We start from the raw sequence: 18,154 nt of genomic DNA on the forward strand, positions 1-18,154 counted from the left end.
CCCTATAGAGCATAATGGGGTTTTGGTTCAGTTCAGTCAAGAAAAGTGTAGATCAGGGATCGGCAACCTGCAGCACGCAAGCCAATTTTTACTGGCATGCTGCTGCCAGCTGGGGTCCTGGCTGCCGCCCTCACTCAGCCCGCTGCCGGCCTGGGTGAACGCAACGCCAGGCTGGCAGCGGGCTGAGCGGGGCCGGCGGCCGGGACCCCGGCTGGCAGGAGCCAGTGGACGGAACCTGAGACAGAACCCACCGCCGGTCTGGGGTTCTGTCTGCCGGTGCAGTGGATTAAATTTCTCCCCGTAGGAATGTGCTACATGCAGAGCACCAGGATTGGCAGCCGTAAGTAGTACCCCGTAAGTAGCACATTCCTAAGGGGAGAAATTTAATGCACTACACCTGGGTAGGGAAGGCTGTGCCTCCCCAAGCAGCCGGCCCACTTCCCGCCCCCTGACTGTCCCCCTCATAACACCTGACCCATCCAACCCCTTCCCCATTCCTTGTCCCCTTACCACCCCCTCCCGGGACCCCCTGTCCCCTGACTGCCCCCCTCAGAACCCTCCACCCATCCAACCCCCCTGCTCCCTGTCCCTTGACTGCCCCGAACCCTATCCATACCCCCGACCCCTGACAGGCCCCCCGGGACTCCCACGCCTATCCAACCACCCCTGTTCCCCGTCCCCTTACCATGCCGCTCAGAGCATCAGGACTGGCAGCTGTAAGTAGTACACCGTAAGTAGCACATTCCTATGGGGAGCAATTTAATACGCTCCACCTGTCCCCTTATCAAAAAATACACTACAATTAACTTAAAAACTTGAAAACTTAAAAACTTTGTATATTACAGTAATCGTTAAAAATGTATAATGTTAATAAATGCATAGGTTTGATGAAACAAAGTAGTTGTACTTATGTGCCTGTGCTTAATTTGTGTTTCATTGATTTACCTTCTCAAAAAATCTCGTATGTCTCGCACGCCCAGAAAGGGCATCTCGCACCCCAGGTAAAGAACCACTGCTCTAAACTGATAAGATCTGCATTTTAATTTAATTTTAAATGAAGCTTCTTAAACATTTTAAAAATCTTGTTTACTTTACCTGCAACAATAGTTTAGTTACATAATATGGACTTATAGAGAGAGATCTTCTAAAAACATTAAAATGTATTACTGCATGCGAAACCTTAAATTAGAGTGAATAAATGAAGACTCGGCACACCACTTCTGAAAGGTTTGCTGACCCCTGGTGTAGATCAACATAGTGACCAGTGGGCAGCCAGCAAAAACTTGCATTTCCTTTTTGTTTGGGGATCCGTTTTCTTCAGGAAGGTGAGAAAATATCTTCAAAATCTATGCTGACTGGCAACATGGTACGAGCAATAAAATAATTGTCTTTGGTGCAATATTACTCTCAGTCTTTGGTATCAGACAGTATACCACAATTCAGGAGCCATTTGCATCCTTGGGCAATACTATATTGCTGATTCGTTCAGTTAGTCAATAGGTGTATGCTATTACTGTACTATAGTTCCATTCACTACGTTATTTATGCAGACTTAATGGCACTGTATTCTGTGGTTGATATGTTTCAGAGTAACAGCCGTGTTAGTCTGTATTCGCAAAAAGAAAAGGAGTACTTGTGGCACCTTAGAGACTAACCAATTTATTTGAGCATAAGCTTTCGTGAGCTACAGCTCACTTCATCGCATGCATACTGTGGAAAGTATAGAAGATCTTTTTATACACACAAAGCATGAAAAAATGGGTGTTTACTACTACAAAAGGTTTTCTCTCCCCCCACCCCACTCTCCTGCTGGTAATAGCTTATCTAAAGTGATCACTCTCCTTACAATGTGTATGATAATCAAGGTGGGCCATTTCCAGCACAAATCCAGGGTTTAAACAAGAACGTCTGGGGGGGTGGGGTAGGAAAAAGCAAGGGGAAATAGGTTACCTTGCATAATGACTTAGCCACTCCCATTCTCTATTCAAGCCTAAGTTAATTATATCCAATTTGCAAATGAATTCCAATTCAACAGTCTCTTGCTGGAGTCTGGTTTTGAAGTTTTTTTGTTGTAATATCGCAACTTTCAGGTGCCCGCATGGCCTCACAGTATGCCAACATTTTTATGGCTGACTCAGAACAACGCTTCCTCAGCTCTCGTCCCCTAACACGCCTACTCTACTTGCGCTATATTGATGACATCTTCATCATCTGGACCCATGGAAAAGAAGCCCTGGAGGAATTCCACCATGATTTCAACAATTTCCATCCCACCATCAACCTCAGCCTGGTCCAGTCCACACAAGAGATCCACTTCCTAGACACTACAGTGCTAATAAACGATGGTCACATAAACACCACCCTATACCGGAAACCTACTGACCGCTATTCCTACCTGCATGCCTCCAGCTTTCACCCTGACCGCACCACACAATCCATTGTCTACAGCCAAGCTCTGCGATACAACCGCATTTGCTCCAACCCCTCAGACAGAGACAAACACCGACAAGATCTCTATCAAGCATTCTTACAACTACAATACCCACCTGCGGAAGTGAAGAAACAGATTGATAGAGCCAGAAGAGTTCCCAGAAGTCACCTACTACAGGACAGGCCTAACAAAGAAAATAACAGAACGCCACTAGCCGTCACCTTCAGCCCCCAACTAAAAGCCCTCCAATGCATTATTAAGGATCTACAACCTATCCTGAAGGATAACCCAACACTCTCATAAATCTTGGGAGACAGGCCAGTCCTTGCCTACAGACAGCCCCCCAACCTGAAGCAAATACTCACCAGCAACCACATACCACACAACAGAACCACTAACCCAGGAACCTATCCTTGCAACAAAGCCCGTTGCCAACTGTGCCCACATATCTATTCAGGGGACACCATCACAGGGCCTAATAACATCAGCCACACTATCAGAGGCTCGTTCACCTGCACATCCACCAATGTGATATATGCCATCATGTGCCAGCAATGTCCCTCTGCCATGTACATTGGCCAAACCGGACAGTCTCTACGTAAAAGAATAAATGGACACAAATCAGATGTCAAGAATTATAACATTCATAAACCAGTCGGAGAACACTTCAGTCTCTCTGGTCACGCGATTACAGACATGAAAGTTGTGATATTACAACAAAAAAACTTCAAAACCAGACTCCAGCGAGAGACTGTTGAATTGGAATTCATTTGCAAATTGGATACAATTAACTTAGGCTTGAATAGAGACTGGGAGTGGCTAAGTCATTATGCAAGGTAACCTATTTCCCCTTGTTTATTCCTACCCCCCCCCCCCCCGACGTTCTTGTTAAACCCTGGATTTGTGCTGGAAATGGCCCACCTTGATTATCATACACATTGTAAGGAGAGTGATCACTTTAGATAAACTATTACCAGCAGGAGAGTGGGGTGGGGGGAGAGAAAACCTTTTGTAGTGGTAAACACCCATTTTTTCATGCTTTGTGTGTATAAAAAGATCTTCTATACTTTCCACAGTATGCATGCGATGAAGTGAGCTGTAGCTCACGAAAGCTTATGCTCAAATAAATTGGTTAGTCTCTAAGGTGCCACAAGTACTTCTTTTCTTTTTGTGGTTGATATGTGGTTAACTATAAACAGATGGTAGATCACCTAAGATGCTGTTCCGTGTGTGTGTGTGTGTGTGTGTGTGTATAGAGATAGAGAAAGAGAGATATAAAACCATAAATCTGAGATTAAAGACCTTCTGCTTTGCTGTCATGGCAATAGAGGTGTATGTCACATGGATAATGTAGATAATCTGATTACTGTCATAGCATGATTGCCTCAAGACCTGACTTTATTAGCTCTTCAAGAGAATTAGGAACATGGCCTAAAATAACATGCTGGCTGTTTATTTGTTTTTCTCTAGCATGTGCCAGGTTTGAGTGTAAAATATAATGAACAAACTGGTTAATAAGGCCTTTAAGGAATAAAACTATATTTTAAATGAAAGAAACAGAAAGTGCTAATCTCTTCCCAGAAAACCCCTTCAACTTTGATCCTAGCTGCTTAAAGAAAACTGCAGCAGCTAAAGAGAGAATCACAAATCCCTTATTCTCTTTCTACTCCAGTGCCATTTATAAGAACCAAGTGAGCAGTTGTTACTCAAGCACTAGTTTTACTTTAGCACTGTCCTTATTTGTGTAGCAATGCAAAACAAAATCTATAACTTGAATCACTTTACTGTATATACTTACAATACTGTAATGTTAAATAGTACTTCCTGTTCCAAATCACAACACATTTCCTCACTGTGAGCCACATTTTGCCCTTGTTCCAAAAAGAGCTATTTTCGTATTTAAAGTAAATCACAATCCCACTTAACTTGTTCTAAAAAATAAATGCAGAGACTGAATATTGCTCACATTGCTGAATTCAGAATAGCTGTCATGTAGTAAATTCAGCATACTCACGTTTGAAATGAAATACTACAGCACTCCTAAAACAAAGAAAATATTGAAGTCCATGGCACTGTTTATATGGGAAAAAGCAGTAGGATTGGTCTGGGTTCTGGAAAAGAATTTCAGGGATGCCCAATTCCTAGGTAAAAAAAATTCCTGGGCAAATGAACCAACTCTCATTGCTATATTATTTAGAAAGAGCTCATTAGCCTTCTGCAGTTTTGTAGCTACACAATTTTTTGCAATACTGATCTTTTCTAAAAGTAAAAGAGATCCCATAAAACTTAACTGAAGTTAATTCTTAAAAAAATATGAAATAGTTTTGGAAAACACACCTCCTGAGTACTTCTGCCAATTTTTGCAGTTTTACCACCACATCTTTGTTTTTAATTAATTTATTTTACCGTATTGTATAAATGATCCACACAAAATTGAATGTATGGAAAATGTGCATGCACAAAGTAATGTTATATGCACTCCCCTCAGACAAAAAAAAAATACATATTTTCCTTTAACCTCATTCAGTTACTGTACTCTCATATGTTAATTGTAACAAAAGCAAGTACAAATTTTCAGACAGAAAACTTTCACAAGTACGATTAACTTGACAGTGTCCCTGTGGCATGCATCTGGAAAATACACGGTTCGTTTTCTATTGTCCTTTTGTGTATGGGCGAGTTTAGCAACTATTTTGTAGGCAAATTTGTGCCGTTTATCCAGCATCTCAAGAGAATTGTTTTAATTGTTGAACATATTCTCCAAACAGCTGCAGCAGAAATAATTGCGTCAATCAGTAGCTTGAGTAGCTAAGGAGCCTTCTAGCTTGTGGTTAAATAGCTCTAATAGGAAGATCTCCTGTTGTAATGAGCAGTTTCAGTGCCTGCATGGCAGCTAGATATCCCCAGTATGGACCATGAACAAGAGTTCTAATGAATCAAAATGTGTTGAAGAACTAAGACGCAGTAAGTGTCAAATGAATCCAATCGTAACAGAAATAATATTAAAAAAATAAATTTAATGTATTGAGTAAAAGGTATAAGAATAAAGTGATCAGAGTGTCGTCAGCATTTGACACACACGTTTATTTTGTCCCTGGCAATTAAGTATCAAAACACTGTGTTAAAAGAGAATGTTGTAGGTTGGGAAGTCAAGCACTTGAAAGGTAGAAATGCCAGATTTATGGTTGCCCTTGCAGCCTTAATTCTGACCCCTTGTTTTTCCGTTCTGTGCACTGAGTAAGGCAAAGGTCCTGTGGGAAAAAATATGTGATCATATCGTTAAAACTGGATCATAATGGGCTCACCGTAGCTGTATACAGTGGGTCCTTGTCTAGCTGGCAGGAGTGGAAGCCTTTTTGGGCTCCCTCTGCAACTGGTATCAGAGAAGGAGGAAAAGGGAAAGTTTATCTGATGGAGCAGGAGGTGGCTGGACCAGGTGTGTAGAGTAACTACCCTTTCAGCTGACTGGAAAAGTAGGGTGGGTATTTATACCCTGGACAGTCTGGAGAAGCCTTCTTTCACCTTGATTGGTCTGGCAGCATCCATCCTGCCACCCATGGAATCTGAAAAAGGACCGGGTTTCTTCTTGATCCATTGTGGCCATTATGCTAGTTGCCCTTTTCCTTGGGGGCGGGGAAGGAATTGTTCCCTCGCTGCCAGATTGACCAAGATAGGGTGGTTTTTTCCACCTTCCTACAGCAGGTTTGGGACCCGGTAGGGTGGGGCATGGGTTTAGGTTACAATATCACAACTTGCTATATAAAATTTGGGGCAAATATCCAGTGCAGGTACTCGTTATGGAAAGGCCATGGTTATCGGATCAAATGGATTGGAAGGGGATTTAGAGGAATGCAGCCCTTAAGGGAGCTGAGGAAGAGGGTTTGGGGTTCCTACATCTGGTCCAATCAGAAGCCAACTCCCCTCCTTTTCTAGCCCTCTTAACCCTCATGTGAGGGGAGGGCAGTGGGGGCCCAGCAATGGGATGCCTGGAATCAGGTTGGGAAGGGACAGGGCTGACAGCAGCCCTCAAAATTAGGTGGAAATTATTAAGGAAATGATGACCAGCTGCAATGTACAACTTCTTGTTGGATACTCCGAATATTTTAAGTGAATAAAGTTACAGCCTAATTAAACCATGTCCATTGCCTCCTGTCTTTCTTCTGGCATAGCCGGACAATGCATACTCAGAAGGGGCATAGTCAAGACTGTATGAGCAGCCATAAGTCTGGTATTTCCTAATTTTCAAGTGCTTGACTTAGCAACCTAAATTATGTTCTTTTAACAGTTTTTTGGATGTAATTTCCTATGGTATTGTTTTTGTTAGAGGAAAAAGGTAAAAAAAAATTATATTATGTACAACTCAACCATCATGCACCATCATCTGGTGTGAACCCTGCCTATCAGCATTGCAGTGCAGACTTTGGCCACTTGAGTTACAGGACAGATTGTAGTAGGTGGCAGCAGCAGGAGGGGGGAGGTGGTCGGCTGGCTCCATATGCTGGGTCCAGGGGTGATGCAGGAGAGTCTGACCCAGCCCAGCAATCATTCCTTCCTCCCACCACAGTGGTACCTCCAGCGTGGAGAATGGGATGGCCAGAGGGGATAACATGGGGAGTCCAATCTGGCTGTCCCTCTTCCCCTATGGGGAGTTTGGGGAACTCTTGCCCCCAAGTCATGCCCTGGGGATGGGGAATGGGATGTCTTGGCCCTGTGCTGAATCAGTGGAGCCCAGCCTGGCTTGACTCGGCTGCCTCCCCCTTCCCTCCGCCTTGCCACTACAGCTGCTCTGGCAGCTCTCAGGCATTCCGACTGCAGCATGTGGCGGTGGTGATGCTGTTGCTTTAAACGATGGATAGCATAAATCTAAATCTTTAGGATGTTTGTGTGGTCAATTATAATTTTGGCAGACTGCCAGAATTTTCCTGAGGAATGCAAGTGAGAAGGGAGAGGGTGATTTTTTTAAAATAGTTTATAACTCAACTGAACCTGAATGGAATTTCATGAGACAAATAAAAGGCATTTCTTTAGCCTGCGGGCTTTCCCCTTGCTGAATTCCAGAGACCCATTGCAAACAGTGAAAATGTTAGAGCGACTGAAAAAAGGGCACAAGCATCTCTTAAAATGGAAAGTGATGGGCTACCTAAATATAGGTGCTGCTGTCAGCTACCCATATAATGAAGGAATTTGCTGCTAAAATAACAAAGTCAAGGGTCAGCGTTGAAAACATTTCAGATACAGGTAACCCTAATTTTTTTCTTCCTTATAATGCAATGCACTTCTTGGCATCCTTGAAGATTCTAAAGGCTCTTTGTTTGTTAAGGTGCTTTTACTTACATGGAGTTACGCTGTGCCTGATTCTCATTGTCCTGGACACACAGAAAAAAAGAGAAGATGTGGCTTAAGTAGGCTGCAACTGTATTGACTCATCTGGGAAGTAACTGGCAGTAATCCAAGCAATACTTCCTTCCTTAATCACTTCCACCTGGTAGAGGGCTGCCATCAGCCCTCCACAGCTGGTTGTTGCTGGCATCCCACTGCCCTCCCCTTGTACAAGAGTTAAGGGGCTGGGGAAAGAGGTTGTCTCCTTGCTGGAGTAGACATTAGGAGCCCCATCTGTGTTCCCTAGCTTCCTTATGGGGTGCTTCCCCATTAGGTCCACTTCCAGTTCTGGTTTATCAGGGAACCAGACCCACTATGGAATGAGTACCTGCACTGGACTCCTGCTTACACAGGCACCAGCAATTAGTGTGACTGCCTCCCCCCTGCCAACCTGGTTCCCAGATGAATGGTAATTTCCTCTCTCATGTTGGCCAGAAATACATCCTCTCCTCATCTGGATAGGTCTACCCCATTGTCACTGAATAACAGACGTAACCAATATATTTTCGTGGGTAATTACCAATCCTCCCCATTCCCCCCTTAAAGGATCTACTACCATTTTTTCCCATATGTCCAGACAAAGCACAGCCACCTTGAGATTGCAGGGGTTGCATTTGCACTAAAGCCATTTTACACTGCTCTGTCATTAAAGGGACCTTAAAATGGGTGTAAATGTAACTTATGCCCACTCTAAAGACCCTTAACAATGCCCGAGCAGTGTAAAGTGGCTTTAGTGTAAATGAGAACCGGGCCTATTATCTTCATTGGGGATACTTCTGATTTACTTCATCATGAAATCAGACAGTGCTACATTTGAACTGATAAATGCGCAGTGAGGATGTTTTAAAAGTCATTTGAATTTTTAAAAAACATTCAAAAATATGCATAAATTAAACAGTGGGTAAGGAAAATCAAGCAATTAATGCCTTACAAACACACAGCCTTGGACTGCTGCAGCACCTCACCCCCATAACATCCTCTTAGTAAATTTCCTGTACCTTGAGGCAGGTTGCTTAGTGCTGTTGAATCCTAAAAATATTGTTGCAGAATTTGGTACTCAGCCTTGTCTGCATGGGAAAGTTTTACCTGTTCTACTGATATAACCTCCTCTGTGGATGCTCTTATTCTTGATTAAAAGTGCTTTTTTATTTGTTTAAACCACTTCCTAGGACACATAAGCTAAATGGGAAAAAGATACTCCGAAACTGGGATAAGAGAGTTCCTATGGGAGTTTATACCGATATAACTGTATCGGTTTAAATTCACAGTTTAGGTTATACCAAAAGGCCCTTCTCCACGTTGGCAAGATCTCAGATTCCAGACTTCTAAGTGGAGCAGTGTCCCACAAAATATGGTTTCCATAATTGCCAACATGTCAAAAATAACCTGAGATTTTGAGGCCCATCACCTGATTTGTATGCTTAATTATGGTGATTACACATGCTATTGTAGATAACTGCACACATTCATAGGTGTCTCTTGAAAAAATACAAAGTAATCTGAAATTGTAAATATGAAGTTTCCAGTCCAGAAACAGTGCTGCCACAATGATTTCATTAGCTTCTCCTGGAAAAAAAAGCATTCTTGCAAGATTTCCTGTTCTACAATCCCTTGTTTACTCTAGAGAGTTTGAAATCAAGATGGCAGTGCATTGAATATTCTAGGACCTTTGTTGAATGACTCATATTTGTATAAAGGATCCAGCCCTGAAGTCCATATTCAGCAGAACTCAAAACTAAAACTGCAGGATGTATGAGCTTGAATTTTCTGGGACAGTCTGTCACTTCCTGCAGTTTAAATCCATTGTGTAACAATGAGTACTATGGCCAATATCTAACTGCCCAAGGCTTCTGTCTCACTCTATACTGCATGTAACTTGCTCAGCTATATCTTTATAAAGCGTAGCTATCCTCCAGTGATTTTTTTAAGTCTCTCCTGATATATGTACAATAAACATGTTTCTGTTTCAACAGGTACTGCCATGGCTGCAGGGGTCTTGCTGCAAAATGAATTGCCTTATTGTTCATTGGTAAAGAGCAGTGCATATCTTGCAACTATGAGTTCAGGTAATCATTTTCTTTAATATGCCCTTTAAAAGAAAGTTTAGATGAGTTTTGAAAAGGAATCATCTCTCAAAAATAAAAGCCATATACACTGTTATAGCTAGGCTGTGGGGATACTGTGTGTGTATATGCAGTACAAATAATTCATTGTGTTACTCAAACATCGCTATGACTAGTAATCACCTTGACATGTTTCCCTTGCCTTTAGCTTTCTGTTTCTGTTAGGTTATAAATTCTTATGGACAAGAAGTGTGCCGTCTTTTGTGTTTGGGAAGTGCTTAGACATTGTGGGGTGCCACAGAAAACAAATAATAAAGAATAACAGTTTTTACAGGCAATAATTATGATTCACCACTTCGGCTGACTACCTTCAAACGGCACTGAAGTCAATGAGAGAATAATGGCATTCAGCATTTTGCCTCCCTCAGTCTCACCAACTGCTGGCTCCACTATAACTTCCTTAAATTTGACATATCTAGAAGAAAAATGTTACTGACTTATGAAGATCCATACGGAATTACATCTAAGGAGGCAAAATATCTAATGAGCAAAAGTTCGATATATATTCACTGGATGTAGCCAGCATTTGAACCATCTCTAAAAAAAAAAAACCAAAACCTTAATCACAAATGATACTTAAACCTCAGCACCCAAGAATTATCCAAATAAAAATAACTCCTAAAATTCCAAACATCAAGACAATTGTAAAGCCTTGGCAACAGAGTCAGAAGTTAAACTAAAAAAAGCCTATAATCACCCCATAACAGACACCCCAAAAACTTGCCTTAGCAGCCCTTCAGGTCTAGAAATCCACTTAATTCAAAGTGCTAGTTTTTTCTTTTTGAAACTGATAGTGACATGTCAGGTTTAAAAAAAGGGTTCGTAGGTAGCAGCAGCCCAGTGGGGGTGAGGGGAGTGCTATTTTATAATCCTCGATTAGCATGTGATTGGTTGAGGAGAGCATGGCTTGGTAGCAGACACTCATGGGCAACAGCCATGAAGCAGGCTTTAATACTTCCTCTCCCTCCTGACATCAACATTAGGGTTGGAACAGGGTAGCAAAAGCTGTTGGGCAACAGCAGCACCCAATGGAGATTTTAGGTGTTCCTTTTTTTCCCTCCTGCCATCACTGGCAAGTGGTAGGGCTGGGAGCAGCACCAAACTTCTCCGTGTGCCCTTACTAGCCAAGTGGCACATCTGTTCAAAATCTAGTAACGTCCTTCCTGTCTGCACCTAGAAGAAAGAGATCATTGCCTGAGGTTTTTAAACTGGAAAAAGCCACTTTTAACTTACCCGGTTTTGTCATGCAAGTTCCACTTCAAGAAGTATCGATTTCCCGTGGTATACGTACACAAGTCCTAATGACATCAGATGGAAATCGCATGCCCAGATTGACGGTAGAACATGGCCTTAAGAGAGGGCAACAGGCGTAACATGCTTATTGGGTCAGGTTATACTGATTTTTCTTCTATCTTTTCTTTTCTCTACCCTGCTCGTCAAGATCTATAAATTGCACTCTAATAGAGAACTGACAAGATGACTATTATTTTTAATGGTTTTTTACTGTCCTTACCCCATGCAAGTGATGGTTTGGCCCTGTGATTTTGAGAGTGCTGTAATCTTTCTGGCCAGCTCAATCTCCCTCTTTAGCATGGAAGCAAAGAGGGAGGCAGCTCATAGCCTGATACCTACCTCTTGAAACTTAGAGCAATCAAATTATATGGCTACTTCTCCCAATAGTCTGCTTTACCTCAACCCAGTAGAGCCAAGAGCTTTGATTAATAAAAAGCTCTGCTCTGAAAAAATAAACCTTTTGTTTTCAATAACAAATTGTGTTTTGTTAGTGGATATGAATGGTCCATGAGTGAGCAGTCTGCAATTCATCATGTACCTAACAATTTCAATAGCAACACACTAATCCCAGGTTTCAGAGTAGCAGCCGTGTTAGTGTGTATTCACAAAAATAAAAGGGGTACTTGTGGCACCTTAGAGACTAACAAATTTATTTGATCATAAGCTTTCGTGAGCTACAGCTCACTTCATCGGATGCATTCAGTGGAAAATACAGTGTGGAGATTTATATACATAGCCCGATGAAGTGAGCTGTAGCTCACGAAAGCTTATGCTCAAATAAATTTGTTAGTCTTTAAGGTGCCACAAGTACTCCTTTTCTTTTTACACTAATCCCAATCATTACAGAACTAACCATGCATTCTGGAGCAGCTAAGTGGAGGGGAAAAGGTAAGTAATGGACTTCAAACTAATTAGTGGGGGAGTACAGTGTATTTACTTACAGATTTATAGGAAAGCAGTGCCCCAAACTACATTTTGATTGTATTTCAGTATATAATATACTGTGTAGTATGTTTTGAATGTACAATAATTGTAATTTACTAAAATACTCATTTTGTTTATGGAAAATAGTCCCAGTCCAGTTGCAGAGTTATCTACTTGAAATGCAACTATTCTCATCAGCAGTGGAACAGTTTATCCCAAGCAGAATCAATTCATATAGAATTTAGCTGCCACAAGGGTAGCTGGCATCAGTGGGTTCATTGTTTGTTACTATGGAGACCGCTCAGCCTATCCTGAATAACCGTTAGATCATACAGAAAGATACACATCTCTGTGTAACTTCAGCATTGAGCAAGTTGGATTTCAGATCCAGTTTGTTTTCTACGGCATTTGTAAAGTGTTGCAAGGGGGTGATCGATCATGGAGGGTTCACCCAGGAGGCGCTCAGCTGTGAATATTTTTAGCAACTTTTTTCAGGGTCGGAGGCATTCTTCCTCTGATCCCCTTCTCCGCATACTCCAAAGGCGCCGGAGCTCAGTTGTAGAGATCCTCTCATCATCCACACACCGCGTTATGGTGGCCATATCATCTGTAAGCCCTGCAGAGCTGAATGCAACTTTTCCTGAGAAAAAAAGTGAAGTATTTTTAGATTATTGCCAAAAATCATACTTGGGTTTTATAGCAATGTATTATATAACATGTACTAAAGATGTATAATCTTGTTCAGATGTTTAGATGTACATAAATACGTATGAAATATTTCAAAATCATTTGATAGTGGTTATTGTTTTATTATATATAATTGTATTTACTGATCTCTTACTCAGGGCTTAATTTGTACTTTATTTTTAACTTACAGAGCATTTCAGTTTAACACCTTGGTTTCAGAAAATAATTAAAGCAAAAGATAGCTTAATATGTATTTGTGCAGGCATGCTGTACATTTCTAGATAAAAGGTTACCATGACATTTCCTTCATCATGGAGGATATCACGTACCTATAATTTCATGAAGAAGGAAACCAAGTTGATGTCATGAATAACAGCGCTAATATAAGCAAATAATGGTATTTTTATTGAGAGTCCTTGCTGCTTAAATCTCTTGAAAAATCTTTAGTATACTATATTTTTGTAATTGAATCATTTAAAAGTTTGCTATATTATGTTTTAGGGTAGTGATGATAGTTTGCTAACCTTATTTATTCTGTTTTTCCATGTGTTGTAGGAAATTCAAGGCGTCCAACTGCAAAATATACTAAGGTAGGGGAGTGCCTTCGCCATGTCATTCCTGGACATATGCAGTGTTCGATGGCATGTGGTGGACGTGCTTGCAAGTATGAAAACCCAGCTCGATGGAGTGACCAAGAGCAAGCCATTAAAGGACTTTACTCTTCCTGGTAATATGCAGCACTCAATTTCACTAAGCTTAATTGTATTAGCTACGTTAGAGAATTTAGGGTAATAGATTTATATTGCATTTTTCTACCAAATATAGACTGCCAAGTTAAGTACAGTATGTACTGGAATAAAAGGTCAGTTAAAAATTAATACTTAGCAGTAAGCCATAAAGGCCTTCATACAAAGCCCATTGAAGTCAATGAAAGACACGCATTGTCTTCAGTGGGCTTTGGTTCAGATCCAAAATAATAAATGCCTGTTTACAGATTACATGAATGTTCTAAACTACATAAGTTTTTCCTTGAAATTTAAATACAGCTAAATTAAAATATTTTCATTGGTTTAGATTAAAATGAATGAAAACATGTTATTGAAGATAAAATAATATTAGGTATTGAGCCAATGAAAGCATTTTTTCCATCCTATATGGTCACTGGAATGTATTTTTAAATTAATATTGACATTTTGTAAAAATGAGTTAAGAAGAAACATGTAATATGTCTCTGAATAGGAATACAGAAATTGTGATCTGGATAGCCATTATCTACCTAAGTTTTTATATCATGCTCATCACCACGGTATCTGAGCACCTCTAATAATGGTATTTTATTATATAACTTACCCAGTAATTGTTTCAGTAGGATTTATAAAGCATGTTATCTGGTGAAAGAATTTAGAAAAAAGGTATAAATGCACATTGCTAATTATAGATAGCTCCCTGAACATGAAAAAAAAGGTATATATTTTCATAGATTACCCACGAAATACTCACAATGAAATATCCATCCAAATTATTAATTTATTTTCTCAGGATAACAGATAACATAGTGGCCATGGCTCGACCCTCAACAGAAATTATTGAGAAGTATAACATTATTGAACAGTTTCAAAGGTAATGAATTTTATTGGTAATGAATTGCTCTAATCTTACTGATATAATCCCTGATCCATTTTTTCCCTCCTACTTAGATTTGGATTGTTGGTAAAGGTCCTTTCATTTTAGCAATATGCAGGTAAGCCTCCATTTTGCACTTAGGAGAAATGTATGCTTCAGAAAATAGGGGTTAATGAAATTATGGCTGTGTATAATGTGACTATTCTGTTCCTTGCTTAAGGTGTGACATAAAAACAATAATTAACCTTCAGCGTCCTGGGGAGCATGCTAGCTGTGGGAATCCACTTGAACAAGAAAGTGGCTTTACCTACCTTCCTGAAGCTTTCATGGAGGATGGAAGTAAGTTCACTCCTGCTGCTTTTCCTCATTAATTATCGAGTACAGTAATGCAGATTTTCTGACACACAGCTTTTGGATTAAGAGCAGTTATATAAGGAATACTATACAAAAAATATAAAAAAACAAATTTAGCAATGTCCAACCTTCGATAATACATTGATCCCTCTCTCATGCTACTGTTGGGTGAGGTATGTGGTTGGTGTTTTAAATTTCAGTAGAGTGAGCAGCTAGAGTAGATAGAAGACTATGCCTGGTAAAAAGATAAATGGGAACTGAGCAAAATAATGTAGAGCATTGTTAACTGGGTTTCAGACATGTTTGCGGGTAACGTTGCACTTTTCAAAATGTCTGTTTCTTTGATTTGAAAAGGTTTGTATCAGCAGTATCTTTATTTTTTCACACTGCACTGAGTGTATCTGCTTACGAAAGTTAAGAGCCATTGAATTAAGATGTGCTTTTATGCCCAAACAGAATGTTACACTTTTCCTATATATAGCTCAGTAATTTTAGTATGAATCACTCAGCTTTGTTATAACTTTTCCATTCCAGCTGAGCTTTAGTCTGAAACATCTTAACTACCTCAGCGCGTCCATGAAATTCTCACAGCAAGCTCTCTCTGAAATGTGAAAATAATCTGTTTCAAACAAATATATATAGTTAGTCCTCTTACTTTTATTCTTTCAGTATTTTCGTTTATGGTTACTCATTTCTCTTCTGCATAGAGAACAAAAGATTTAACATTGTATACTAAAGAAAACAATTCTCTCTCTTTTTAGTTTATTTTTATAATTTTGGATGGAAGGATTATGGCGTGGCATCTCTCACGACTATACTGGATATGGTAAAAGTGATGGCTTTTGCCTTGCAGGAAGGGAGGGTGGCTGTTCATTGTCATGCAGGACTTGGCCGAACAGGTATGTGTGCAACTTCAAAAATTAATGTGAACTTATTTTCTGTAGGTACAAAATAATGGCAGATATAAATCATTGTAGGTTTGTTTAAATTGTATATTTATCACTCTTAGAGGAGGTATACCTGTAAAGTGATTAAACTTGCAAACAACATTTATTTGTAAAAAATAAGTCATTCTGTCACAGGCAGCAAGGGGACAAAGTTAACAGATATGAGCTGTGAACCAAAGGGTTAGAGAAACTTTGAATCCATGTAACAATCTCCCAGCAGTATTGAAACTGTACAGCCTCCTCGTCTAGGCAGCTGCTACTCCACATAGTCTCCAGTTAAGAAAATAATTCACCTTGTGCTTTTCTGGTCTTGACGACAGTTATCTGTGGTTACCGTCCCAACTCAGACCTTTGGTCTTTGAAGCCTTTGTCTTTTGGGTGTGAGGATGTTAAAGGTTGCATTTAACTTCTGACCCCTTCCCAAATATGTCTCTTTGCCTGGCCCCATCTCTGCAACTGCCACCATTGCTCTCTGTGGGTTGTGAGGAGTTCGAAAATGATGCAACTGTGCTGCAAACACAGTTGAGAGAGAAACTGGCATTTTTTAAAATGTGGAGGGAGGCTGGGAAAAAACCTTTAACCGCTCAGAGATGGCATTTAACCAAGTTAATATGAGCTAAGGGGAGATTTAATTTCTTATTTAAAGGGGGGAAAAAAGCCCTAAACCTTAGATTCCCTCTGTCTTCCACTGAGTAGCCACTTCAATTTCAAATCCTTTTATATCCACAGAATGACCGCAATGGCTGATCTCCTTCCTAGCCATTTTCCTATTACTTTGATATAGATCAGTGAAACAGCTGCAGGCCTCAAATCCTTGCAGCCGGAAGAAAAGATCTTATTTTGGAGATCTGAGATACAAACAGCTGTATATGCAAGAAATAATAAAATAGGTGGGCTTAGAAAGAAAAAAAATCCACTGAGGTTGCAGGAGACTCTCAGGGAACAGGGAGAGCAAAAAGCCAGGCTCACCAATCTCCTTTTGTAATAATGATGCTTCTACATTTTGAATATATTTTAGAAGTAATTAATTAGCACGAGTGTGCAGCTATTAGAGAAAAAGGGCTTTTCTCAGGTATGCTTAAGCACAAGGTATACCCTTGATTTATGCATATAGAACCTCCCCTATAAGGACTACTCTTGAAATCAATGGGAGTCTTTACTTCATTGGGAGGTGAATGAGGCTCCATGTTGTCTGACAAGCACATACTCTGTCAAGGCTATTGCTTATGTTGATTTCTTAATTCATTTGGGAAGATTTCCACACATACTTTTGGGTGCATGTACAAAATTGAAGTAACTTATAAAATAGAACATAAAAGGCCAGAAACATGACATCATCCCAAATCCACACATTAGTGCCTCCCTCCTACCACCTAGTGCTACCTACTGATCCTTCTGTCCCACAAAAGCTTGGAACAGAAGACTAGTTTTAGAGTATGATTTGAAGGCTAATATTCTGGTTCTGGTGGGCCAAGAGTGGAAGTGAGTTCCAGAGAAGCCTTCACTGAAAATGCCTCTAGCCCCTTTGCAATTAGACCATGTAACATGCCTCTTCTTATCTTTGTGTCCATATCACATCACATGGAAAGACAGGCAGTTTTATGTACTGAGTTCCCAAACAATTTACATCAGCATCCTTTTACCAGCGGATAAACTAACAGTGGAATTCAAGTTTAATTATTTCCCACTGTACCTACCAGGTTGTCAGGGTTCCCGCCCCACTCTGAACTCTACGGTACAGATGTGGGGACCTGCATGAAAGACCCCCCTAAGCTTATTTCTACCAGCTTAGGTTAAAACTTCTCCAAATTACAAATTCTTTGCCCTTGGAGGGTACGCTGCCACCACCAAGTGATATAACAAAGAATCAAGGAAAGGACCACTTGGAGTTCCTATTTCCCCAAAATATCTCTCCAAGCCCTTACACCACCTTTCCTGGAGAGGCTTGAGAATAATATCCTAACCAATTGGTTACAAAGTGATCTCAGACCCAAGCCCCTGGGTCTTAGGGCAATAGAGAAATCAGATAGGTTCTTAAAAGAAGGATTTTATTTAAAAAAAAGGTAAAAATCACTTCTGTAAAATCAGGATGGAAAATAACTTTACAGGGTAACAAAAGATTCAAAAACACAGCAGAACGTCCTCTAGGCTTAGTTTCAAAGTTACAAAAAGCAGGACTAAACCTCCCTCCAGCAAAGGAAAAATTCACAAGCAGAACAAAAGATAATCTAACACGCCTTGCCTCTCTTTTACTTACAATTTTTGTAATATGAGAGACTTTTAGGATGGTTTATAGGAGAAGGAGTTTTCTGACCTGATGCTTCTCTGCTTCCCAAGAGAACGCACACAAAAAAGCCTCCCCCCCCCCCCAAAGATTTGAAAGTATCTTCTTT

At 40.3% G+C, this 18,154-nt stretch overlaps 1 protein-coding gene across 4 annotated transcripts in view; it reads left to right on the plus strand.

Annotated features, from left to right (window-relative positions):
• Window positions 1-18,154, plus strand: part of PTPDC1 (protein tyrosine phosphatase domain containing 1) — a 50,734-nt gene that overhangs the window by 18,698 nt on the left and 13,882 nt on the right. The window contains exons 1-6 of one of the 4 annotated variants that reach the window (XM_073352175.1): window positions 9,809-9,876; window positions 12,693-12,802; window positions 13,393-13,564; window positions 14,377-14,457; window positions 14,681-14,799; window positions 15,576-15,713. In XM_073352175.1, coding sequence (XP_073208276.1) covers window positions 12,742-12,802; window positions 13,393-13,564; window positions 14,377-14,457; window positions 14,681-14,799; window positions 15,576-15,713 — 571 coding nt within the window. In that variant the 5' untranslated portion in view covers window positions 9,809-9,876; window positions 12,693-12,741. Of the gene's footprint in view, window positions 1-9,783; window positions 9,877-12,400; window positions 12,803-13,392; window positions 13,565-14,376; window positions 14,458-14,680; window positions 14,800-15,575; window positions 15,714-18,154 lie in introns of those variants that run through there. The other 3 variants (XM_073352173.1, XM_073352176.1, XM_073352172.1) reach the window with 3 other exon arrangements.

This window comes from Lepidochelys kempii, chromosome 7 (assembly GCF_965140265.1).
Source record: "Lepidochelys kempii isolate rLepKem1 chromosome 7, rLepKem1.hap2, whole genome shotgun sequence".
NCBI classification, from domain to species: domain Eukaryota; kingdom Metazoa; phylum Chordata; order Testudines; family Cheloniidae; genus Lepidochelys; species Lepidochelys kempii.